Source organism: Pseudophryne corroboree, chromosome 5 (genome assembly GCF_028390025.1).
Source record: "Pseudophryne corroboree isolate aPseCor3 chromosome 5, aPseCor3.hap2, whole genome shotgun sequence".
Classification (NCBI taxonomy): Eukaryota; Metazoa; Chordata; class Amphibia; order Anura; family Myobatrachidae; genus Pseudophryne; species Pseudophryne corroboree.
Window position 1 is genome coordinate 657,169,319 of NC_086448.1, and position 25,282 is coordinate 657,194,600.

Here is a 25,282-nt window from a genome sequence, read left to right on the forward strand (position 1 = left end):
CAATAGGATTGTACACCATTGGGAAAGGCCACAGGTGGACATGATGGCGTCCCGCCTCAACAAAAAGCTATAAAAGATATTGCACCGGGTCAAGGGACCCTCAGGCGATAGCTATGGACGCTCTGGTAACACCGTGGGTGTACCAGTCGGTTTATGTGTTCTCCCCTCTGCCTCTCATACCAAAGGTACTGAGAATAATAAGGCGAGGAGTAAGAACGATACTCGTGGATGGCCAAGAAGAGCTTGGTACCCAGAACTTCAAGAATTTATATCAGAGGACCCATGGCCTCTGCCACTCAGACAGGACCTGCGGCAGCAGGGGCCCTGTCTGTTCCAAGACTTACCGCGGCTGCGTTTGTCGGCATGGCGGTTGAACGCCGGATCCTGAAGGAAAAGGGCATTCCCGAGGAAGTCATTCCTACGCTTACTAAAGCCAGGAAAGAGGTTACAGCAACTCATTATCACCGCATATGGCGAAAATATGTTGCATGGTGTGAGGCCGAAAGGGCCCCAACAGAGGAATTTCAACTAGGTCGATTTCTGCATTTCCTGCAAGCAGGAGTGACTATGGGCCTTAAATTGGGTTCCATTAAGGTACAGATCTCGGCTCTGTCGATTTTCTTTCAAAAAGAACTAGCTTCAGTACCTGAAGTTCAGACATTTATAAAAGGAGTGCTGCAGAGTCAGCCCCCGTTTGTGCCTCCTGTGGCACCTTGGGATCTCAACGTGGTGTTGAGTTTCTTAAAATCACATTGGTTTGAACCACTAAAAACCGTGGATCTGAAATATCTCACGTGGAAGGTGGTTATGTTATTGGCCTTGGCTTCTGCCAGGCGAGTATCAAAGTTGGCGGCTTTGTCTTGTAAAAGCCCTTATTTGATTTTCCATATGGATAGGGCAGAATTGAGGACTCGTCCCCAGTTTCTCCCAAAGGTGGTGTCAGCGTTTCACCTGAACCAGCCTATTGTGGTGCCTAGGCTACTAGGCACTTGGAGGACTCCAAGTTGCTAGACGTTGTCAGGGCACTGAAAATATATGTTTCCAGAACGGCTAGAGTCAGAAAATCTGACTCGCTGTTTATCCTATATGCACCTAACAAGCTGGGTGCTCCTGCTTCTAAGCAGACTATTGCTCGTTGGATTTGTAGTACAATTCAGCTTGCACATACTGTGGCAGGCCTGCCACAGCCAAAATCTGTCAATGCCCATTCCACAAGGAAGGTGGGCTCATCTTGGGCGGCTGCCCGAGAGGTCTCGGCTTTACAATTTTGCCGAGCAGCTACTTGGTCAGGGGCAAAAATTCTACAAATTTGATACCCTGGCTGAGGAGGACCTGGAGTTCTCTCATTCAGTGCTGCAGAGTCATCCGCACTCTCCCGCCCGTTTGGGAGCTTTGGTATAATCCCCATGGTCCTTACGGAGTTCCCAGCATCCACTAGGACGTTAGAGAAAATAAGAATTTACTCACCGGTAATTCTATTTCTCGTAGTCCGTAGTGGATGCTGGGCGCCCATCCCAAGTGCGGTTTATCTGCAATACTTGTACATAGTTATGGTTAACTAAATCGGGTTATTGTTGAGCCATCTGTTGAGAGGCTCTATTGTTTCATACTGTTAACTGTGTTTCATATCACGAGTTGTACGGTGTGATTGGTGTGGCTGGTATGAGTCTTACCCGGGATTCAAAATCCTTCCTTATTGTGTACGCTCGTCCGGGCACAGTACCTAACTGAGGCTTGGAGGAGGGTCATAGTGGGAGGAGCCAGTGCACACCAGGTAGTCTAAGATCTTTCTAGAGTGCCCAGCCTCCTTCGGAGCCCGCTATTCCCCATGGTCCTTACGGAGTTCCCAGCATCCACTACGGACTACGAGAAATAGAATTACCGGTGAGTAAATTCTTATTTTATAATTACTGCTTGCATAGCATGTGCTCCATATATTTCCTATCCGTGATTGGTCTGTGCAGTGACTAAAATTACTTCTCTCCACTCAAAGCCTTAGCAGTTTCGGGAAGTTGACAGATGTTTGCTTACAATGGTTCTTATATGAGTTTGTATGCTCCATCTTCCGAATGAATTCCATTGTCAAGTTCTAAACGAAGATTCTGTGGATGATCTGTTTATTTAAAGTGGTCACTTTGCAGTAATCAACATACTTACTAAACCTTTCATTGTTCTCTTGCAGGGTATCCTTCTGCAGCTGTTTGGTGGTACACGCAAGGATTTCAGCCATACTGGAAGAGGCAATTTCCGTGCTGAAGTAAACATCCTTCTGTGTGGTGATCCTGGCACAAGTAAATCTCAGCTCTTACAGTATGTGTACAACCTGGTACCCAGAGGCCAGTACACTTCTGGCAAGGGATCCAGTGCTGTAGGTTTAACAGCCTATGTGACTAAGGACCCAGAAACCAGACAGCTTGTCCTGCAAACAGGTGCCCTGGTGCTAAGTGACAATGGCATTTGCTGCATAGATGAATTTGACAAAATGAACGAGAGCACAAGGTCTGTGCTGCATGAAGTCATGGAACAGCAGACCCTCTCAATTGCCAAGGTACGTGTAGAAAGTTGAATCCCAGCATCCTTTGTGGTCAGTGTTTAGCATCACAAAAACGAGTCTCTTATGCTAGTCCAGGGACCCACACACAACTCGCTGTTGTCACGTGGTCTCCTGTGCAGCGCAGCCAGGGACAATGCTGTCCCTGTTGTGGTTAATATCCAATGACATCAGCTGTTGAAATAGATAGCCGCTGCTGTCACAGCTACTGACCATTCATAATTTGCCCTGCATATCGGCATGCTATCTTGTAGAGTAGCGCCAATATAGACAGGTGCGTCACCTTGCGCACACACCACAAGAGTCACCAGATGTGCCCCGATAACAGAAAATCATACATTTACCCCTGAGTTTGCTACATAGCATATGGTATATACAGTGAGAACAGCCCTATATGAAACCACAGATGTTAACACAACAGTTTGAATCAATAACTTCCACCACTGATTGGTATGAAACCTGACTGGTGCTGGAGGACTCGCCTAGTTCTAACTTATTTCTCCTGTCCCTTTCGTCATCTGTTGGTGATATTTCCCTATTACCCCACCCCCCGTTTTGCCCAGGTTGCTCCACTATTTGATCTTCCTGTTTACAGTTTGCACTGTGTGTCTTGACTAAGTGACAGAATATTTTGCCTTTACATTTAGGGTTAGATTTACCAATGCTTCTAAAACAAAGTGATGATGCCCATAGTAAACAATTCGATCGTCTATTTTCTAGAATTCAGTAGGGAACGGATAACTAGAGTCTGGTTGCTATATTCAACACCCATGTCTATTTTATAGGCTTTAGTAAATGTACCCCTTAGATTATTGTTACCTTGGAGATAGTTGATACTTTTCCAATGTTTTTTCTTCTGCAGGCTGGCATTATCTGTCAACTTAACGCGCGCACATCTGTCTTGGCTGCTGCAAACCCAGTGGAATCTCAGTGGAATCCTAAGAAAACCACTATTGAGAACATCCAGCTCCCGCACACACTTTTGTCAAGGTATACTGATTTTGCTTTCTTTTTTAAAACGACGTTACTTTAAAAAAAAAAAAAAATGACATTTAACCTCATCTTTTATATAAAGATTTGACCTGATATTCTTGATGTTGGATCCTCAAGATGAGACCTACGACAGGCGCTTGGCTCACCATCTTGTGGCCTTGTACTATCAGAGCGAGGAGCAGATGAATGAAGAGCAACTGGACATGGCAGTATTAAAAGATTACATTGCCTATGCTCGCACCTATGTCCATCCAAGGCTTAGTGAGGAAGCCAGCCAAGCTCTCATTGAGGTACAATACATAGTGTATACAGCACTGAATCTGTGGCTGTATTCCAATTAGCTACTTGATGAAAAGAGGGTTCTTGATTCTTTATGAAATGACTCCCTTTTTATATATATATATATATATATTTCTCTAACGTCCTAGTGGATGCTGGGGACTCCGTAAGGACCATGGGTAATAGACGGGCTCCGCAGGAGACTGGGCACTCTAGAAGAAAGATTTGGTACTATCTGGTGTGCACTGGCTCCTCCCTCTATGCCCCTCCTCCAGACCTCAGTTAGATTTCTGTGCCCGGCTCGAGCTGGTTGCACACTAGGAGCTCTCCTGAGCTTCTAGAAAGAAAGTTTAAAATTAGGTTTTTTTATTTTACAGTGAGACCTGCTGGCAACAGGCTCACTGCATTGAGGGACTAAGGGGAGAAGAAGCGAACCTACCTGCTTGCAGCTAGCTTGGGCTTCTTAGGCTACTGGACACCATTAGCTCCAGAGGGATCGACCGCAGGACCCGTCCTTGGTGTTCGTTCCCGGAGCCGTGCCGCCGTCCCCCTTACAGAGCCAGAAGCATGAAGATGGTCCGGAAAATCGGCGGCAGAAGACATCAGTCTTCACCAAGGTAGCGCACAGCACTGCAGCTGTGCGCCATTGCTCCTCATACACACTTCACACTCCGGTCACTGAGGGTGCAGGGCGCTGGGGGGGGGCGCCCTGAGCAGCAATAAAAACACCTTGGCTGGCAAAATAACCACAATATATAGCCCCAGAGGCTATATATGTGGTAATTACCCCTGCCAGATTACAGAAAAAAGTGGGAGAAAGGCCGCCGAAAAAGGGGCGGAGCCTTCTCCCTCAGCACACTGGCGCCATTATTCCCTCACAGTTCCGCTGGAAGGAAGCTCCCTGACTCTCCCCTGCAGTCTACACTACGGAAAGGGTAAAAAAGAGATGGGGGCACTAAAATTGGGCGCAGTTTAATATAATAAGCAGCTATAAAGGGTCATAATTCAGTTAGTCCCTGTATTATTATAGCGCTCTGGTGTGTGCTGGCATACTTTCTCTCTGTCTCCCCAAAGGGCTTTTGTGGGGTCCTGTCTCCTTGTAAGAGCATTCCCTGTGTGTGTGTGGTGTGTCGGTACGGCTGTGTCGACATGTTTGATGAGGAGACTTATGTGGAGGCAGAGCAGATGCCTATTAATGTGATGTCACCCCCTGCGGGGCAGACACCTGAGTGGATGGATTTATGGAAGGAATTACGTGCAAGTGTCGACTCCTTACATAAAAAATTTGACGACATGCCAAATGCGGGACAGCCGGCTTCTCAGCTCGTGCCTGCCCAGACGATTCAAAGGCTGTCAGAGGCCCTGAAACGACCACTACCTCAGATGGCAGACACAGATGTCGACACGGATACTGATGCAAGTGTTGACGACGATGAGTCAAATTTAATGTCCACTAGGGCCATTTGTGGCATGATTGAGGCAATGAAAGAGGTATTGCACCTTACTGATATAAATCCAGGTACCTCAAAAAAGGGTATTATGTTTGGGGAGAAAAAACTACCTATAGTTTTTCCCCCATCTGAGGAGTTGAATGAGGTGTGTGAAGAAGCGTGGGCTTTCCCTGATAAATTGGTGATTTCAAAAAAATTACTAATGGCGTTCCCTTTCTCGCCAGAGGATAGGTCACGTTGGGAAACTCCCCTTAGGGTGGATAAAGCGCTCACACGTTTGTCTAAAAAGGTGGCACTACCGTCTCCGGATACGGCCGCCCTAAAGGAACCTGCTGATAGAAAGCAGGAGGCTATCCTAAAATCTATTTACACACACACACTGGTGTTATACTGAGACCAGCTATTGCTTCAGCCTGGATGTGCAGTGCTGCTGCTGCTTGGTCAGATTCCCTGTCGGAAAATATTGACACACTAGATAGAGACACTATATTGCTAACCATAGAGCATATAAAAGACTCGGTCTTATACATGAGAGATGCACAGAGGGAGATCTGCCGGCTGGCATCTAGAATAAGTGCTTTGTCCATTTCTGCTAGAAGAGGCTTATGGACTCGGCAGTGGACAGGAGATGCAGATTCTAAAAGGCACATGGAAGTTTTGCCTTATAAGGGTGAGGAGTTATTCGGGGACGGTCTCTCAGACCTTGTTTCCACAGCAACGGCTGGGAAGTCTGCATTTTTGCCCCATGTCCCCTCACAGCCTAAGAAAGCACCGTATTACCAAGTACAGTCCTTTCGACCCCAGAAAAACAGGCGGGGAAAAGGCGGGTCCTTTCTGTCTAGCGGCAGAGGAAGGGGAAAAAAGCTGCAACACACAGCAGGTTCCCAGGACCAAAAGTCCTCCCCCGCTTCTTCCAAATCCGCTGCATGACGGTGGGGCGCCACAGGCGGAGCCAGGTACGGTGGGGGGCCGCCTCAAGAATTTCAGCGATCAGTGGGCTCGCTCACGGGTGGATCCCTGGATCTTTCAAGTAGTATCTCAGGGGTACAAGTTGGAATTCGAGGCGCCTCCCCCCCGCCGTTTCCTCAAATCAGCCTTACCGACGACTCCATCGGGCAGGGAGGCTGTGCTAGAGGCCATTCACAAGCTGTATTCCCAGCAGGTGATAGTCAAGGTACCCCTACTTCAACAAGGCCGGGGCTACTATTCCACACTGTTTGTGGTACAGAAACCAGACGGTTCGGTGAGACCCATTTTAAATTTGAAATCCTTGAACACTTACATAACAAAATTCAAGTTCAAGATGGAATCGCTCAGGGCGGTTATTGCAAGCCTGGACGAGGGGGATTACATGGTATCCCTGGACATCAAGGATGCTTACCTGCATGTCCCAATTTACCTTCCTCACCAGGAGTACCTCAGATTTGTGGTACAGGATTGCCATTACCAATTCCAGACACTACCGTTTGGACTGTCCACGTCACCGAGGGTGTTTACCAAGGTAATGGCAGAAATGATGATACTCCTTCGAAAAAAGGGAGTTTTAATTATCCCGTACTTGGACGATCTCCTTATAAAGGCGAGGTCCAGGGAGCAGTTACTGGTCGGAGTAGCACTATCTCGGGAAGTGCTACAACAGCATGGCTGGATTCTAAACATTCCAAAGTCACAACTGGTTCCTTCCACTCGCTTTACTGTTCCTGGGGATGATTTTGGACACAGAACTGAAAAAAGTGTTTCTCCCGCAGGAGAAAGCCAAGGAGCTGTCATCTCTAGTCAGAGACCTCCTAAAACCAAAACGGGTATCGGTGCATCGCTGCACACGAGTACTGGGAAAAATGGTGGCTTCATACGAAGTAATTCCATTCGGCAGGTTTCATGCAAGGACCTTCCAGTGGGATCTCTTGGACAAGTGGTCGGGATCGCATCTTCAGATGCATCAAATGATAACCCTGTCTCCAAGGACCAGGGTGTCTCTACTGTGGTGGCTGCAGAGTGCTCATCTTCTAGAGGGCCGCAGATTCGGCATACAGGACTGGGTCCTGGTAACCACGGATGCCAGCCTTCGAGGCTGGGGAGCAGTCACACAGGGAAGAAACTTCCAAGGACTATGGTCAAGTCAGGAGACTTCCCTACACATAAATATTCTGGAACTAAGGGCCATTTACAATGCCCTAAGTCAGGAAAGACCCCTGCTTCAAAGCTAGCCGGTACTGATCCAGTCAGACAACATCAGGGCAGTCGCCCATGTGAACCGACAGGGCGGCACAAGAAGCAGGATGGCGATGGCGGAAGCCACAAGGATTCTCCGATGGGCGGAAAATCACGTACTAGCACTGTCAGCAGTGTTCATTCCGGGAGTGGACAACTGGGAAGCAGACTTCCTCAGCAGACACGACCTACACCCGGGAGAGTGGGGACTTCATCCAGAAGTCTTCCTACTGTTGGTAAACCGTTGGGAAAGGCCACAGGTGGACATGATGGCGTCCCGCCTCAACAAAAAACTAAAGAGATATTGCGCCAGGTCAAGGGACCCTCAGGCGATAGCTGTGGACGCTCTAGTGACACCGTGGGTGTACCAGTCGGTTTATGTGTTCCCTCCTCTGCCTCTCATACCAAAGGTACTGAGAATAATAAGAAGGCGAGGAGTAAGAACGATACTCGTAGTTCCGGATTGGCCAAGAAGGGCTTGGTACCCGGAACTTCAAGAAATGATATCAGAGGACCCATGGCCTCTACCGCTCAGACAGGATCTGCTGCAGCAGGGGCCCTGTCTGTTCCAAGACTTACCGCGGCTGCGTTTGACGGCATGGCGGTTGAATTCCGGATCCTAAAGGAAAAGGGCATTCCGGAGGAAGTCATTCCTACGCTAATAAAAGCCAGGAAAGAAGTAACCGCAAACCATTATCACCGTATTTGGCGGAGATATGTTGCGTGGTGTGAGGCCAGGAAGGCCCCAACAGAGGAATTTCAGCTGGGTCGCTTTCTACACTTCCTACAGTCGGGAGTGGCTATGGGCCTAAAATTGGGTTCCATTAAAGTCCAGATTTCGGCCCTGTCGATTTTCTTCCAGAAAGAACTGGCTTCACTGCCTGAAGTTCAGACTTTTGTAAAGGGAGTGCTTCATATTCAGCCCCCTTTTGTGCCTCCTGTGGCACCTTGGGATCTCAATGTGGTGTTGAGTTTCCTAAAATCACATTGGTTTGAACCACTTAAAACTGTGGATCTGAAATATCTCGCGTGGAAAGTGGTCATGCTATTGGCCTTGGCTTCGGCCAGGCGTGTGTCAGAATTGGCGGCCTTGTCTTGTAAAAGCCCGTATCTGATTTTTCATATGGATAGGGCAGAATTGAGGACTCGTCCCCAGTTTCTCCCTAAGGTGGTATCTGCTTTTCACTTGAACCAACCTATTGTGGTGCCTGCGGCTACTGGGGACTTGGAGGATTCCAAGTTACTGGATGTAGTCAGGGCCTTGAAACTTTGTTTCCAGGACGGCTGGAGTCAGAAAGACTGACTCGCTTTTTGTCCTGTATGCACCCAACAAGATAGGTGCTCCTGCTTCTAAGCAGTCTATTGCGCGCTGGATTTGTAGCACTATTCAGCTGGCGCATTCTGCGGTAGGCTTACCGCAGCCTAAATCTGTAAAAGCCCATTACACACGGAAGGTGGGCTCATCTTGGGCGGCTGCCCGAGGGGTCTCTGCTTTACAACTTTGCCGAGCTGCTACTTGGTCAGGGGCAAACACGTTTGCAAAATTCTACAAATTTGATACCCTGGCTGAGGAGGACCTGGAGTTCTCTTATTCGGTGCTGCAGAGTCATCCGCACTCTCCCGCCCGTTTGGGAGCTTTGGTATAATCCCCATGGTCCTTACGGAGTCCCCAGCATCCACTAGGACGTTAGAGAAAATAAGATTTTACTCACCGGTAAATCTATTTCTCGTAGTCCGTAGTGGATGCTGGGCGCCCATCCCAAGTGCGGATTGTCTGCAATACTTGAATATAGTTATTGCCTAACTAAAGGGTTATTGTTGAGCCATCTGTTGAGAGGCTCCGTTATATTTCATACTGTTAACTGGGTATAGTATCACGAGTTATACGGTGTGATTGGTGTGGCTGGTATGAGTCTTACCCGGGATTCAAAAATCCTTCCTTATTGTGTCAGCTCTTCCGGGCACAGTATCCTAACTGAGGTCTGGAGGAGGGGCATAGAGGGAGGAGCCAGTGCACACCAGATAGTACCAAATCTTTCTTATAGAGTGCCCAGTCTCCTGCGGAGCCCGTCTATTCCCCATGGTCCTTACGGAGTCCCCAGCATCCACTACGGACTACGAGAAATAGATTTACCGGTGAGTAAAATCTTATACGCACACACGCACAGTGGGGATTGAAAGTTTGGGCAGCCCAGGCAAAAATTCATTTTAATGTGCAAAAAGAAGCCAAGGAAAGATGGAAAAATCTCCAAAAGGCATCAAATTACAGATTAGACATTCTTATAACATGTCAAAAAAAGTTTGATTTTATTTTCATCATTTACACTTTCAAAAGAACAGAAAACAAAAAATGGCGTCTGCAAAAGTTTGGGCACCCTGCAGAGTTAATACCTTGTACTGCCCCCTTTGGCAAGTATCACAGCTTGTAAACGCTTTTTGTAGCCAGCCAAGATTCTTTCAATTCTTGTTTGAGGTATCTTCGCCCATTCTTCCTTACAAAAGTCTTCCAGTTATTTGAGATTCCTGGGCTGTCTGTGACGCACTGCTCTTTTAAGGTCGATCCATAGATTTTCAATTATGTTGAGATCAGGAGATTGTGAAGGCCATGGCAAAACCTTCAGTTTACGCCTCATGATGTAATACACCGTGGATTTTGAGGTGTGTTTAGGATCATTATCTTTAACTTCAGCTTTCTCACAGATGGCATCAAGTTAGCGTCCAAAATTTGCTGGAATCTTATTGAATCCATTTTTCCTTCTACTCGTGAAATGTTCCCTGTGCCACTGGCTGCAATACAACCCCAAAGCATGATTGATCCACCCCCATGCTTAACAGTTGGACAGAGGTTCTTTTCATTAAATTCTGTGCCCTTCCTTCTCCAAACGTACCTTTGCTCATTCCGGCCAAAAAGTTCTATTTTAACCTCATCGGTCCACAGAACTTTATTCCAAAATGCATCAGGCTTGTCTATATGTTCATTTGCAAACTTCAAACGCTGATTTTTGTGGTGACGTAGAAAAGGTTTTCTTCTGATGACTCTTCTATGAAGACCATATTTGTACAAGTATCTCTTTATAGTGGAATAGTGTACCATAACTCCAGTGTCTGCCAGATCTTCCTGGAGGGATCGTGCAGTCAAACGTGGATTTTGACTTGCTTTTCTCACAATCCTGCGAGCTGTTCTGTCTGATATTTTTCTTGGTCTTCCAGATCTTGCTTTAACTTCCACTGTTCCTGATGACTGCCATTTCTTAATTGCATTCCGAACAGAGGATATGGGCATCTGATAACGCTTTGCTATCTTCTTATAGCCTTCTCCTGCTTTGTGAGCATCAACTATTCTCAGTTTCAGTGTTCTACACAACTGCTTAGAGGAACCCATGGTGCTGATTGTTGGAGCAAGGTCAGATGAGTCTGGACTTTTAAAACCTTTGAGATTGACATCACCTGGTCTTTCCAGATGATGATTGAGAACAATCCATGACACTGCCAGGTCTCAGCTGTCCAAAGGGGGCAGTACAAGGTATTAACTCTGCAGGGTGCCCAAACTTTTGCAGACGCCATTTTTTCTTTTCTGTTCTTTTGATAGTGTAAATGATGGAAATAAAATCAAACCTTTTTTTGACATGTTATAAGAATGTCCAATCTGTAATTTGATGCCTTTTGGAGATTTTTCCATCTTTCCTTGGCTTCTTTTTGCACATTAAAATGAATTTTTACCTGGGGTGCCCAAACTTTCGATCCCCACTGTATGTGTGTATATATATAATATATATATATATATATATATATATATATATAATATATATATATATATATATATATATATATATATATATATATATATATATATATATATACATACATACATACATACATACATACATACATACATACATACATACATACATACATACATACACATATATATACACACACACACACTCTTATTTATATATTTATTCTGGGAGGGGGGGGGTGGTTAGTAAGTCACTATAGCAAATTGTCCCTCCGTTGTGACGGTATTGCTCTTATGTCTTAATACATTACCTCGTACATCCTGTAACTTTTGAAAACTTTATTTAAAGTACAAGCTTTTCGTTTTACATCCGCAGGCTTATGTAGACATGAGGAAAATTGGCAGTGGTCGTGGAATGGTGTCCGCTTACCCAAGGCAATTGGAATCTCTGATTCGCCTGTCTGAAGCATATGCCAAAGTGCGATTCTCAAATAAAGTTGAAACCATAGATGTTGAAGAGGCCAAACGTCTTCATCGAGAGGCATTAAAGCAGTCTGCCACAGATCCCAGAACTGGAATTGTAGATATCTCTATTCTGACAACAGGTAAATGCAATTCAGGAAAGAAAGTCACTGATTCCGTGTGATTGCATGCAGTTACATCACTAAATCACGTTTTGAACAAAAGATGTCTGACTATGCATGACTATTTAAATATTTAAAGGAATGAGTGCTACAGCTCGTAAACGCAAGGAGGAATTAGCTCAAGCGTTGAAGAAACTTATCCAAGCAAAGGGTAAAACGCCGGCATTGAAATACCAGCAACTATTTGAGGATCTCCGTGGACAGTCTGATGCAGTAAGTTGCAGATTCAGCTGAAACTTTTGTTTTTTTTGTAAATATCCTGTATTGACGGAATAAAGTGCTTGTCAGTTGGCATATTTCACAATGTTATGTAACACATGTTTATGTAGTGTATACTTAAAATAGCCACATAGTTTCTGTTCCTTGTAATTTTACCAGTTCTTTCTTTGTAAAATGTTTCTCTTGCTAAAAGCAACTATTTTATTTTGGGTCTTAAGGTGTGTACACACGGTGAGATATTTTCTTTTGATTTTGACTATACAGGTTGAGTATCCCATATCCAAATATTCCGTAATATGGAATATTCCGAAATACGGACTTTCTTGAGTGAGAAAGGGAAACCTTCTGTTTCTTTTTCATCCACTAGGGGTCACTGGAGTACTCTTGGGATATGGACGGCTTCCGTAGGAAACAGGGCACTGAATATTTAAATTTAGAACACTCCACCCCTCCATATCCCAGAGTACCTCAGTGTTTTTTCTGTGCTCGAAGTAGCAACAGGTCTGTGGCTTGGTCCACAATTCTTTTGAATATTTTTATTAGTTAATATTTTTTCTTTTTTCATACACATCCCTTTCCCCCTTCCAAAAGGCAGGGTCAGGGATAGTGCAAGCTGCTACTAGCAGCTGTGGCGTGTCGGTCCTCACTAAATGAGCACCCTCACAGCCAGACAGATCTCCTGCACACAGGCTGGCTGGCGCTTGCAGAGAAGCCCCGTCGGAGCCTCACCACAGCAGCAGGAGTCAAGGTATGTTGAACGGGGCGGTCAGCTCACGCTGCCGCCCCGCTGTGTGGGGACAAAGTTTTCTTTAAAACTGATCGCGCTGGGATCACTCTACAAGCCCGCCCGCCGCCGCTGCTCCGGCCGCTGCTCAGAGCGCATAAGGACGCGCTCCCCGCTGTCTTCCCAGCGCGTCCCGCTACCCGGCTCCCGCTGGCGGCCCCACTCGCTGCCCGCACTGCATCCAGGGGGGGCATTACAGGCTGTCAGCAGAGGGTACAATCAGCGGCACGAGGAGGGATAAACTGCAGCAACAGCAGTATGCTAGGCTGCAGGGATGATTACACAGGATTTCATACAGGGTTTTATATCAGTTTATATGCTTGTAACCTGTACTGTGACTGATTTTAAGCATGGCAGCCATTTTAACCATGCTTCCTGTGTCTTCCTGTTGTGATTCCAGAACGTTCCAGTACTACATCTCTACTCCACCGGAGGCGCAGGGGTGTTAGTGGGAATTTGGGATCACAATTCATAGTACTGGCCACGTGTTCTACACTTGGCCAGATATATTTATAGAGACACCTTCGTACTATTTCTCTAACGTCCTAGTGGATGCTGGGGACTCCGTCAGGACCATGGGGATTAGCGGCTCCGCAGGAGACAGGGCACAAAAATAAAGCTTTAGGATCAGGTGGTGTGCACTGGCTCCTCCCCCTATGACCCTCCTCCAAGCCTCAGTTAGGTTTTTGTGCCCGTCCGAGCAGGGTGCAATCTAGGTGGCTCTCCTAAAGAGCTGCTTAGAAAAAGTTTTTAGGTTTTTTATTTTCAGTGAGTCCTGCTGGCAACAGGCTCACTGCAACGAGGGACTTAGGGGAGAAGAAGTGAACTCACCTGTGTGCAGGATGGATTGGCTTCTTAGGCTACTGGACACCATTAGCTCCAGAGGGATCGAACACAGGCCCAGCCATGGAGTCCGGTCCCGGAGCCGCGCCGCCGACCCCCTTACAGATGCCGAAAAGCGAAGAGGTCCAGAAACCGGCGGCAGAAGACTTTTCAGTCTTAATGAGGTAGCGCACAGCACTGCAGCTGTGCGCCATTGTTGTCACACACTTCACACCAGCGGTCACGGAGGGTGCAGGGCGCTGCAGGGGGCGCCCTGGGCAGCAATGAGAATACCTTGTTCTGGCTAAAAAATACATCACATATAGCCCTTGGGGCTATATGGATGTATTTAACCCCTGCCAGGTCTCACAAACTCCGGAGAAGAGCCCGCCGAAATAGGGGGCGGGGCCTATCTCCTCAGCACACAGCGCCATTTTCCTGCTCAGCTCCGCTGCGAGGAAGGCTCCCAGGACTCTCCCCTGCACTGCACTACAGAAACAGGGTAAAAAAGAGAGGGGGGGGCGGCACTTTTTTTGGCGTTTTTGATATATATTAAGCTGCTATAAGGGAGACAACACTTCTATAGGGTTGTTCCTATATATTTATAGCGCTTGGGTGTGTGCTGGCAAACTCTCCCTCTGTCTCCCCAAAGGGCTAGTGGGGTCCTGTCTTCGATAAGAGCATTCCCTGTGTGTCTGCTGTGTGTCGGTACGTGTGTGTCGACATGTATGAGGACGATGTTGGTGTGGAGGCGGAGCAATTGCCGGTAATGGTGATGTCACCCCCTAGGGAGTCGACACCGGAATGGATGGCTTTATTTATGGAATTACGTGATAATGTCAGCACATTACAAAAATCAGTTGACGACATGAGACGGCCGGAAAACCAGTTAGTACCTGTACAGGCGTCTCAGACACCGTCAGGGGCTGTAAAACGCCCTTTACCTCAGTCGGTCGACACAGACCCAGACACGGACACCGAATCTAGTGTCGACGGTGAAGAAACAAACGTATTTTCCAGTAGGGCCACACGTTATATGATCACGGCAATGAAGGAGGCTTTACATATCTCTGATACTGCATGTACCACAAAAAGGGGTATTATGTGGGGTCTGAAAAAACTACCTGTAGTTTTTCCTGAATCAGAGGAATTGAATGAAGTGTGTGATGAAGCGTGGGTTAACCCCGATAGAAAACTGCTAATTTCAAAGAAGTTATTGGCATTATATCCTTTCCCGCCAGAGGTTAGGGCGCGCTGGAAAACACCCCCTAGGGTGGATAAGGCGCTCACACGCTTATCAAAACAAGTGGCGTTACCGTCTCCTGAAACGGCCGCCCTCAAGGATCCAGCAGATAGGAGGCTGGAAACTACCCTGAAAAGTATATACACTCATACTGGTGTTATACTGCGACCAGCCATCGCCTCTGCATGGATGTGCAGTGCTGGGGTGGTTTGGTCGGATTCCCTGACTGAAAATATTGATACCCTGGATAGGGACAGTATTTTACTGACTATAGAGCATTTAAAGGATGCATTTCTATATATGCGAGATGCACAGAGGGATATTTGCACTCTGGCATCGAGAGTAAGTGCGATGTCCATATCTGCCAGAAGAAGTTTATGGACGCGACAATGGTCAGGTGATGCGGATTCCAAACGGCATATGGAAGTATTGCCGTATAAGGGGGAGGAATTATTTGGGGTCGGTCTATCGGATTTGGTGGCCACGGCAACAGCCGGGAAATCCACCTTTTTACCTCAGGTCCCCTCCCAACAGAAAAAGACAGTCTTTTCAGCCGCAGTCCTTTCGTTCCTATAGGAACAAGCGGGCGAAAGGACAGTCATATTTGCCCCGAGGCAAAGGAAAGGGTAAGAGTGCACCAAGCAGCTTCTTCCCAGGAGCAGAAGCCCCCCCCCGGCTTCTGCAAAGCCCTCAGCATGACGTTGGGGCTTTACAAGCGGACTCAGGGGCGGTGGGGGGTCGACTCAAGAATTTCAGCGCACAGTGGGCTCGCTCACAGGTGGACCCCTGGATCCTGCAGATAATATCTCAGGGTTACAGGTTGGAATTCGAGAAGTCTCCCCCTCGCCGGTTCCTAAAGTCTGCTCTGCCAACGTCTCCCTCAGACAGGGCGACGGTATTGGAAGCCATTCACAAGCTGTATTCTCAGCAGGTGATAGTCAAGGTACCCCTCCTACAACAGGGAAAGGGGTATTATTCCACACTATTTGTGGTACCGAAGCCGGACGGCTCGGTAAGACCTATTCTAAATCTGAAATCTTTGAACCTGTACATACAAAAATTCAAGTTCAAGATGGAGTCACTCAGAGCAGTGATAGCGAATCTGGAAGAAGGGGACTTTATGGTGTCCCTGGACATCAAGGATGCTTACCTGCATGTCCCAATTTGCCCTTCACATCAAGGGTACCTCAGGTTCGTGGTGCAAAACTGTCATTATCAGTTTCAGACGCTGCCGTTTGGATTGTCCACGGCACCTCGGGTCTTTACCAAGGTAATGGCCGAAATGATGTTTCTTCTACGAAGAAAAGGCGTATTAATTATCCCTTACTTGGACGATCTCCTGATTAGGGCAAGGTCCAGGGAACAGCTGGGGGACGTAGTAGCACTAACCCAAATAGTGCTGCAACAGCACGGGTGGATTCTGAATTTTCCAAAATCTCAATTGACCCCGACGACACGTCTGCTGTTCCTGGGAATGATTCTGGACACGGTTCAGAAAAAGGTGTTTCTTCCGGAGGAGAAAGCCAAGGAGTTATCCGAACTTGTTAGGAACCTCCTAAAACCAGGGAAAGTGTCTGTGCATCAATGCACAAGAGTCCTGGGAAAGATGGTGGCTTCTTACGAAGCGATTCCATTCGGCAGATTCCACGCACGAACTTTTCAGTGGGATCTGCTGGACAAATGGTCCGGATCGCATCTGCAGATGCATCAGCGGATAACCTTGTCGCCACGGACAATGGTGTCTCTTCTGTGGTGGTTGCAGAGTGCTCATCTGTTAGAGGGCCGCAGATTCGGCATACAGGACTGGGTCCTGGTGACCACGGATGCCAGTCTGAGAGGCTGGGGAGCGGTCACACAGGGAAGAAACTTCCAGGGAGTATGGTCAAACCTGGAGATGTCTCTTCACATAAATATACTGGAGCTAAGAGCGATTTACAATGCTCTAAGCCTGGCAAAACCCCTGCTTCAGGGTCAGCCGGTGTTGATCCAGTCGGACAACATCACGGCAGTCGCCCACGTAAACAGACAGGGCGGCACAAGAAGCAGGAGAGCAATGGCAGAAGCTGCAAGGATTCTTCGCTGGGCGGAAGATTATGTGATAGCACTGTCAGCAGTGTTCATTCCGGGAGTGGACAACTGGGAAGCAGACTTCCTCAGCAGACACGATCTACACCCGGGAGAGTGGGGACTTCATCCAGAAGTCTTCCACATGATTGTGAACCGTTGGGAAAAACCAAAGGTGGACATGATGGCGTCTCGCCTCAACAAAAAACTGGACAGGTATTGCGCCAGGTCAAGAGACCCTCAGGCAATAGCTGTGGACGCTCTGGTAACGCCGTGGGTGTTCCAGTCAGTGTATGTGTTTCCTCCTCTGCCTCTCATACCAAAAGTACTGAGAATTATACGGCAAAGGGGAGTAAGAACGATACTCGTGGCTCCGGATTGGCCATGAAGAACTTGGTACCCGGAACTTCAGGAGATGCTCACGGAAGATCCGTGGCCTCTACCTCTAAGACGGGACCTGCTTCAGCAGGGACCGTGTCTATTCCAAGACTTACCGCGGCTGCGTTTGACGGCATGGCGGTTGAACGCCGAATTCTAAGGGAAAAAGGCATTCCGGAAGATGTCATTCCTACACTGGTAAAAGCCAGGAAGGAGGTGACTGCACAACATTATCACCGCATTTGGAGAAAATATGTTGCGTGGTGTGAGGCCAGGAAGGCCCCCACGGAGGAATTTCAATTGGGTCGATTCCTACATTTCCTGCAAACAGGATTGTCTATGGGCCTCAAGTTGGGGTCCATTAAGATTTAAATTTCGGCCCTGTCGATTTTCTTCCAGAAAGAATTGGCTTCAGTTCCTGAAGTCCAGACTTTTGTAAAAGGAGTACTACATATACAGCCCCCGGTTGTGCCCCCAGTGGCTCCGTGGGACCTTATTGTAGTTTTGGATTTTCTCAAATCCCATTGGTTTGAGCCACTCAAATCGGCGGATTTGAAATATCTTACATGGAAAGTAACCATGCTACTGGCCCTGGCTTCAGCCAGGAGAGTGTCAGAATTGGCGGCTTTATCGTATAAAAGCCCATATCTGATTTTCCATTCGGACAGGGCAGAACTGCGGACGCGTCCTCATTTTCTGCCTAAGGTGGTGTCAGCGTTTCACCTGAACCAGCCTATTGTGGTGCCTGCGGCTACTAGCGATTTGGAGGATTCCAAGTTGCTGGATGTTGTCAGGGCATTGAAAATATATATTTCAAGGACGGCTGGAGTCAGAAAATCTGACTCGCTGTTTATACTGTATGCACCCAACAAGCTGGGTGCTCCTGCTTCTAAGCAGACGATTGCTCGTTGGATTTGTAGCACAATTCAACTTGCACATTCTGTGGCAGGCCTGCCACAGCCTAAATCTGTCAAGGCCCATTCCACAAGGAAGGTGGGCTCATCCTGGGCGGCTGCCCGAGGGGTCTCAGCATTACAACTCTGCCGAGCAGCTACGTGGTCGGGGGAGAACACGTTTGTAAAATTCTACAAATTTGATACCCTGGCTAAAGAGGACCTGGAGTTCTCTCATTCGGTGCTGCAGAGTCATCCGCACTCTCCCGCCCGTTTGGGAGCTTTGGTATAATCCCCATGGTCCTGACGGAGTCCCCAGCATCCACTAGGACGTTAGAGAAAATAAGATTTTACTTACCGATAAATCTATTTCTCGTAGTCCGTAGTGGATGCTGGGCGCCCATCCCAAGTGCGGATTGTCTGCAATACTTGTACATAGTTATTGTTACAAAGAAATCGGGTTGTTATTGTTGTGAGCCGTCTGTTCAGAGGCTCCTACGTTGTCATACTGTTAACTGGGTTCAGATCACAGGTTGTACGGTGTGATTGGTGTGGCTGGTATGAGTCTTACCCGGGATTCAAAATCCTTCCTTATTGTGTACGCTCGTCCGGGCACAGTATCCTAACTGGGGCTTGGAGGAGGTCATAGGGGGAGGAGCCAGTGCACACCACCTGATCCTAAAGCTTTATTTTTGTGCCCTGTCTCCTGCGGAGCCGCTAATCCCCATGGTCCTGACGAGTCCCCAGGATCCACTACGGACTACGAGAAATAGATTTATCGGTAAGTAAAATCTTATTTTTACTGAGTTGTGCAAGTGTCTGGTTTTTGTGTATTGTATTGTCTGTCTCCATAATGAGTAAGGCACCAGCAAAAATTAAGAAGCATCACTGCAAAGTCTGTAGCAGTGTGTTACCGGATGGATCTACCACACGTACAGTATGTTTTGTGGATTCGTTTCCGAATACAATTTCTGCTCCGGTTTTAAAGCCAATTTCCTCCCCGGACCCTCCATGGGAAATGCTAGCCAATGTACTGGCTGGGTTGCAATCAGAATTGACCGCCGCTCGACAAGAGCGGGAAGCGGCAAGATCTGAGTCTAGGGCGAGACCGCCAGAACTACCGGAGGCGTCTCAGCCTTGCGAAAGGTCCAAATCCATTTTGGGTAGACGGGATAAATTTCATATGGCTTATGATTTACCAGTTTCTGCTATGTTGCATTCTGACGATTCCATGCCAGACCTCACGGCACAAGATGAGGGTGAGGAGGGCGAAGTGTAGTCAGATAGTGAGGATTTTAACAGCTCAGGTATTGATAATCTCATCAGAGCGGTGCGTCAGTCTCTGAAGTTTACAGAAACTGAGGAGCCTCTGACAAATGATCAGGTCGTATTTACTAAACGACAGGACTCCAATGTGTTTTCCTGTTTCGGAGTCTCTTAATAAGATGTTAGTAGAAACACGACAGACTCCAGATAAACGGTTTTCTATACCTCGCAGATTTAAGTCTAGTTACCCGTTTCCAGACTCTGTGACATGTACATGGGAGAATCCACCAATAGTTGATTCTTCAGTGTCGAAACTTACAAAGAAATTAACCATACCAGTGCCAGCTGCTACTACGCTTAAAGACCCTTCAGATCGCAAAATAGAAACTATGCTAAAGTCCATGTATGTAGCAGCAGGAGTGCTGCTGATACCTGGCTTGGTTGGCATCTGGGTCACTAAGGCGCTAATAGTATGGATAACAGAATTCAAGTCTGCCCTCCATGACAAACACCTTATACTTCTTGCTGATCAAATGTGTGAGGCTGCGGAGTATCTCTGTACAGCTTCTACTGACGTCTGTCAGCTCACTTCTCGCCTTTCGTTGCTAGTTATGGCACGACGAGCACTCTGGCTGCGTTCTTGGCAAGCGGAGGCAGAGGTCAAACGAGGTATAGAGGCGTTACCTTACGGTGGCAAGAATTTGTTTGGTCCTGAAATGGACACATGGATTTCTGAGGCTACGGGAGGAAAGTCTGTTTTCTTACCATTACCTCCACCGGTACCAAGAAGGAGGTACTCTGGACCTTCGTTCAAATCCTTTAGACCTCAGTCCACAGCCACGCCTGGTAGACGTGGACGTGGTTTCCAACAAACCAACACAAGTCAGGACGCTAAGGTTACCAACAAGCCAGTGGCATGACGGGCTACCTGCCCATCTCTGTTCTCCGATTGTGGGAGCACGCCTTCAGACGTTCCATTTGGCGTGGTTCCAGACATCCGCGGATGGGTGGATCCGCAATTTAGTGTTAAGAGGTTACAAAATAGAGTTCGACTGTCTTCCGCCACTGCGGTTTTTCAAGACAGGACTGCCTCTGTCGGACGACAAGAGGGCGGTTCTGCAAATTGCCATTCAGTCCCTACTGGATTCAGCAGTTTTGATTCCGGTTCCTGTACACCAACAGGGTCAGGGTTATTATTCCAGTCTGTTTGTGGTACCGAAGCCGGATGGCTCAGTCAGGCCAATATTGAACTTAAAGGGTCTCAATCGGTACGTAACTTACTACAGATTCAAGATGGAATCTCTGCGCTCAGCGATTGCAAGTTTAGAGCCAAAGGAATTCATGATTGCGCTAGATCTCAAGGATGCGTACTTGCACATTCTGATTTGGCAGCCGCATCAGAGGTTCTTGCGGTTTGCAATACGCCAAAACCATTACCAGTTTCAGGCTCTACCGTTTGGCCTATCGTCAGCGCCTCGGGTATTCACCAAAGTGATGTCTGTGATAGCTCATCTCAGATCCCTGGGAGTGACAATAGTTCCGTATTTAGACGATCTGCTCATCAAAGCCCCGTCTCAACAGATGCTTCTCCAACATGCGCTGCTAACGTACAATGTACTAGTTCACCACGGTTGGGTTGTCAACTTCAAAAAAAATCATCTCATTCCGTCTCAACGCCTTCAATTCCTACGGTAAATCAAAGAATTTACCTACCACAACAGAAAGTACAGATTATTCGCCATCTAGTACAATTAGTGCTCAAGCCACGCACAGTCTCTGTACATTTGTGCATTCGCCTCTTAGGAACAATGGTGGCGGCTTTCGAAGCGCTTCAGTTCGGAAGATTTCACTCGCGTCCTTTTCAACTGGATGTGCTCGCACAGTGGTCAGGCTCGCATCTGCAGATTCACCACAGGGTGAGGTTGTCGGCAAGGGTGTCTCTACTCTGGTGGCTCAAGGAACACCATTTAACCACAGGGAAACTATTCGGCGGCTGGAATTGGATAATTCTAACGACGGACGCGAGTCTCAGAGGTTGGGGAGCTGTAGTTCAAAATTGTCAACTCCAGGGTCTCTGGGCGGATCACGAAAGATTGCTGTCTATAAATGTCCTGGAACTCCAAGTGCAGTCAGACAACGCAACGGCAGTCGCATACATCAACAAACAAGGAGGAACGAGAAGCCGCATGGCAATGCGGGAAGTAGCTCGAATCCTCAATTGGGCAGAATACCACCAGGTGATATTGTCGGGAGTGTTCATTCCGGGAGTGGACAACTGGGAGGCGGATTATCTCAGCCGTCGGGATTTTCATCCAGGAGAATGGGCATTAAATCCAGAGGTGTTTCACATGTTGGTTCAGCGGTGGGGTTACCCTCAGGTGGACCTGATGGCGTCTTGCCACAATCACCAAACACTCCAGTATGTGTCCAGAACGAGAGATCCAAAGGCAGTGGCGGTGGATGCTCTCACAATCGCGTGGCCATACAGCCTAGTGTATCTGTTTCCACCGTTCCCGCTGCTCCCTCTAGTGCTAAAACGGATCAAGAGTGTCAGTCATACTAGTGGCTCCTCATTGGCCTCGAAGAGCTTGGTTCTCGGATCTCCACGGACTACTCGCAGACGATCCTTGGCCGCTCCCTCTACGTCCGGACTTGTTACAACAGGGTCTGTTCCTCTACCCCGATTTAGTGCGGCTGCGTTTGACGGGGTGGCTGTTGAGACCGCCCTCTTGAAAAAAAAAAGGGCATTCTGGAGTCTGTTATACCCAACCATGTTACGTGCTAGGAAGCCAGTTACGGCAGCTCAGTATTACAGAATTTGGCGTGCCTATATAGGTTGGTGTGAAGCTCGGAAGTTTCCGACATCAGCTTTCAAGGTATCACGTCTCTTGTTATTTCTCCAGACGGGGTAAGATGGAGGACTGCGTTTATCTACACTAAAAGTGCAGGTATCTGCGTTGTCAATTTACTTTCAAAGACTATTGTCTCTATTGCCGTCGGTACACACTTTTCTGCAAGGTGACCTCAGAGTACAGCCTCCATTCATTCCACCTACAGCGCCATGGGATTTGAATCTGGTTTTAGATTTCTTACAGTCTTCATATTTTGAACCTTTACAGCAAGTGGATATAAAGTTTCTCACTTGGAAAACAATTTTTCTTCTAGCCTTAGCTTCAGCAAGGCGTGTTTCAGATTTGGGTGCCTTGTCATGCAAGCCACCGTATTTGGTGTTTCATGATGACAGAGCGGAACTTCGGACGAATCCCGCTTTCTTACCAAAGGTAGTGTCATCTTTTCACATCAATCAACCAATAGTAGTTCCTGTGTTAACAGCACATTCTGGAACTCTGGATGTGGTACGCGCTTTACCCGTTTATGTATCCCGAACGTCTACAGTTCGTAAGACGGATACGTTGTTTGTTCTCTATGATGCTGCCAAGATGGGTTGGCCAGCTTCTAAGCAGACCTTATCCAGATGGATAAAACTGACCATACGTCAGGCTCACCTTCATGCTAGGTTACAGCCGCCTACATCAGTAACAGCTCATTCCACACGTTCTGTGGGAACTTCATGGGCAGCTGGTCGTGGAGCTTCTACGACGCAGCTTTGCCGTGCGGCTACATGGTCTTCAGTGCACACGTTTGGGTGCTTTTACAAGTTTGGTACGTTTGCGGCATCAGCATCTAGCTTTGGCCGCCTAGTGTTACAGGTGCCAAACAGCTCTCCCGCCTACGGGGGAAGCTTTGGTACGTCCTAAGAGTACTCCAGTGACCCCTAGTGGATGAAAAAGAAAATAGGAATTTGGTACTTACCAGGTAAATCCTTTTCTTTGAATCCATAGGGGGCACTGGACGCCCACCCAGAGCAGTTTTACCTGGTTTGTGGTAACTCAGGGGATCTTATGGTAACACACTCTCTCACCGACTGGTTCAAATTACCAAGTGCTGGTTATGGTGTCAACTGTTTAGTTGTCAGTAACGTTGTGTGTCAACTTCGTTGTCTGTTATGTTATATGTAATACTCCATTGTCAACCTCTCTATAGCTCCTGTTCGGCTCAGTAAAAAACACTGAGGTACTCTGGGATATGGAGGGGTGGAGTGTTCTAAATTTAAATATTCAGTGCCCTGTTTCCTACGGAAGCCGTCCATATCCCAAGAGTACTCCAGTGCCCCCTATGGATTCAAAGAAAAGGATTTACCTGGTAAGTACCAAAATCCTATTTTTTTGATGGCTCCATGTACACAAACTTTGTTTGATACACAAAGTTATTAAAAATATTGTATTAAATGACCTCTAGGCTTTGTGTATAAGGTGTATATGAAACATAAATGAATTGTGTGTATGTAGGCACACTTTGTTTAATGCACAAAATTATAAAAAATATTGTCTAAAATGACCTTCAGGCTGTGTGTATAAGATGTATATGTAACATAAATGCCTTCTGTGCTTAGATTTAGGTCCCATCACCATGATATCTCATTATGGTATGCATTTATTCCAAAATATGGAAAAATCCGATATCCAAAATGCCCCTGGTCCCAAGCGTTTTGGATAAGGGATACTCAACCTGTATAGTTAAAATTGCAAGAAAAGTTAGTGCAGATCGCAAGGTGAAAGTCACCTTGCCATGCCGATGCCAGGTCGGCATCGCAAGAAAAAGATAGACTGTACAGGCAAGTCAATCCTTGCTAGATCGGTGTACTATCTACTTCATCTCACATGTCAATGACATCTCACATAAGCCAAAATCTCACATAAGCCAAAATCGTAAGCACACACCGTCCATATCTCAAGAAAAGTTAGTCAAAATCTGTGCTATCTGAGCTCCAGGGAGTTCAAGGGAAATCGCAAGTGAAAATCGGGCATAGCAAGGACCTCACCGTGTGTACACACCCTACTATATATATGCATGTTTTGACAATATGTTGTCCTTGCTGTGGATCTTGGGAGTTTAGTAACTGTTTACATTTATTTATGTTTAAAGGCAATTACAAAAGACATGTTTGATGAAGCCTTGCATGCTCTGGCAGATGAGGACTACTTAACTGTGACTGGGAAGACTGTTCGGTTACTGTAAGACCTTCAGTAGTGGTGCTTGCAGCTACCACCTTATGATGCAGAAGAATCCATGCATGGTTGAAGCTCCAAGGAGTTAGTGTGTAAATGGGCTCAGATTCCTTTTTAGGTGTCTTGTGAATTTTATTCATAAAGTAAAATAGTAATTTTATGTGCTTTGCCATAGTTCCTCGTATGTAACTGTTTTAAGCTACTAAGCAAAGCCCTGAGATGCATAATTATGGAATAAATGTAATATTGACAAATTGTACACTTTGGGAAAAAAAATGTCTGCACATGTAACATATAATAAACACATTTGCAACTTGTACCATTTAGTTGTAATAATTTGGGACGTGCCTAGGAGTGGGCAATGGTCGGAAACTGGCTATCCACTTTAAGGGAGGGTGGTTAAAGTACACGGCTATCTAGTGAGATTTTTAGTATAATTGCTTTTTCTATAACTGGATCTCCATGCTTAAAATACCAAATATAGAAATTACCGGTCTTTCTTCCAAGCTGTCCCTTGCATTCCTCTCCTGGATTCTCAGTTGGATGTGTTTTTTGATAAAGGCTCTCGTTATGACTGTTTCTGCAAATGGGGATAACATAGATCATTTATAATCTACCACTTAAGGAAACAGTCTTTCTCCTTCATCCACTAGGGGCCACTGGAGCGTAGTTACAA

The 25,282-nt window shown here is 46.9% G+C and overlaps 1 protein-coding gene across 3 annotated transcripts in view; it reads left to right on the forward strand.

The window, feature by feature from the left end:
* Nucleotides 1-24,925, forward strand: part of MCM4 (minichromosome maintenance complex component 4) — a 162,990-nt gene extending 138,065 nt beyond the window's left edge. For all 3 annotated transcript variants that reach the window (XM_063923696.1, XM_063923698.1, XM_063923697.1), the window contains exons 12-17: nt 2,183-2,548; nt 3,414-3,541; nt 3,627-3,834; nt 11,601-11,829; nt 11,948-12,081; nt 24,524-24,925. In XM_063923696.1, coding sequence (XP_063779766.1) covers nt 2,183-2,548; nt 3,414-3,541; nt 3,627-3,834; nt 11,601-11,829; nt 11,948-12,081; nt 24,524-24,616 — 1,158 coding nt within the window. In that variant the 3' untranslated portion in view covers nt 24,617-24,925. The remainder of the gene's footprint in view (nt 1-2,182; nt 2,549-3,413; nt 3,542-3,626; nt 3,835-11,600; nt 11,830-11,947; nt 12,082-24,523) is intronic.
* The last annotated feature ends 357 nt before the right edge of the window (nt 24,926-25,282 follow it).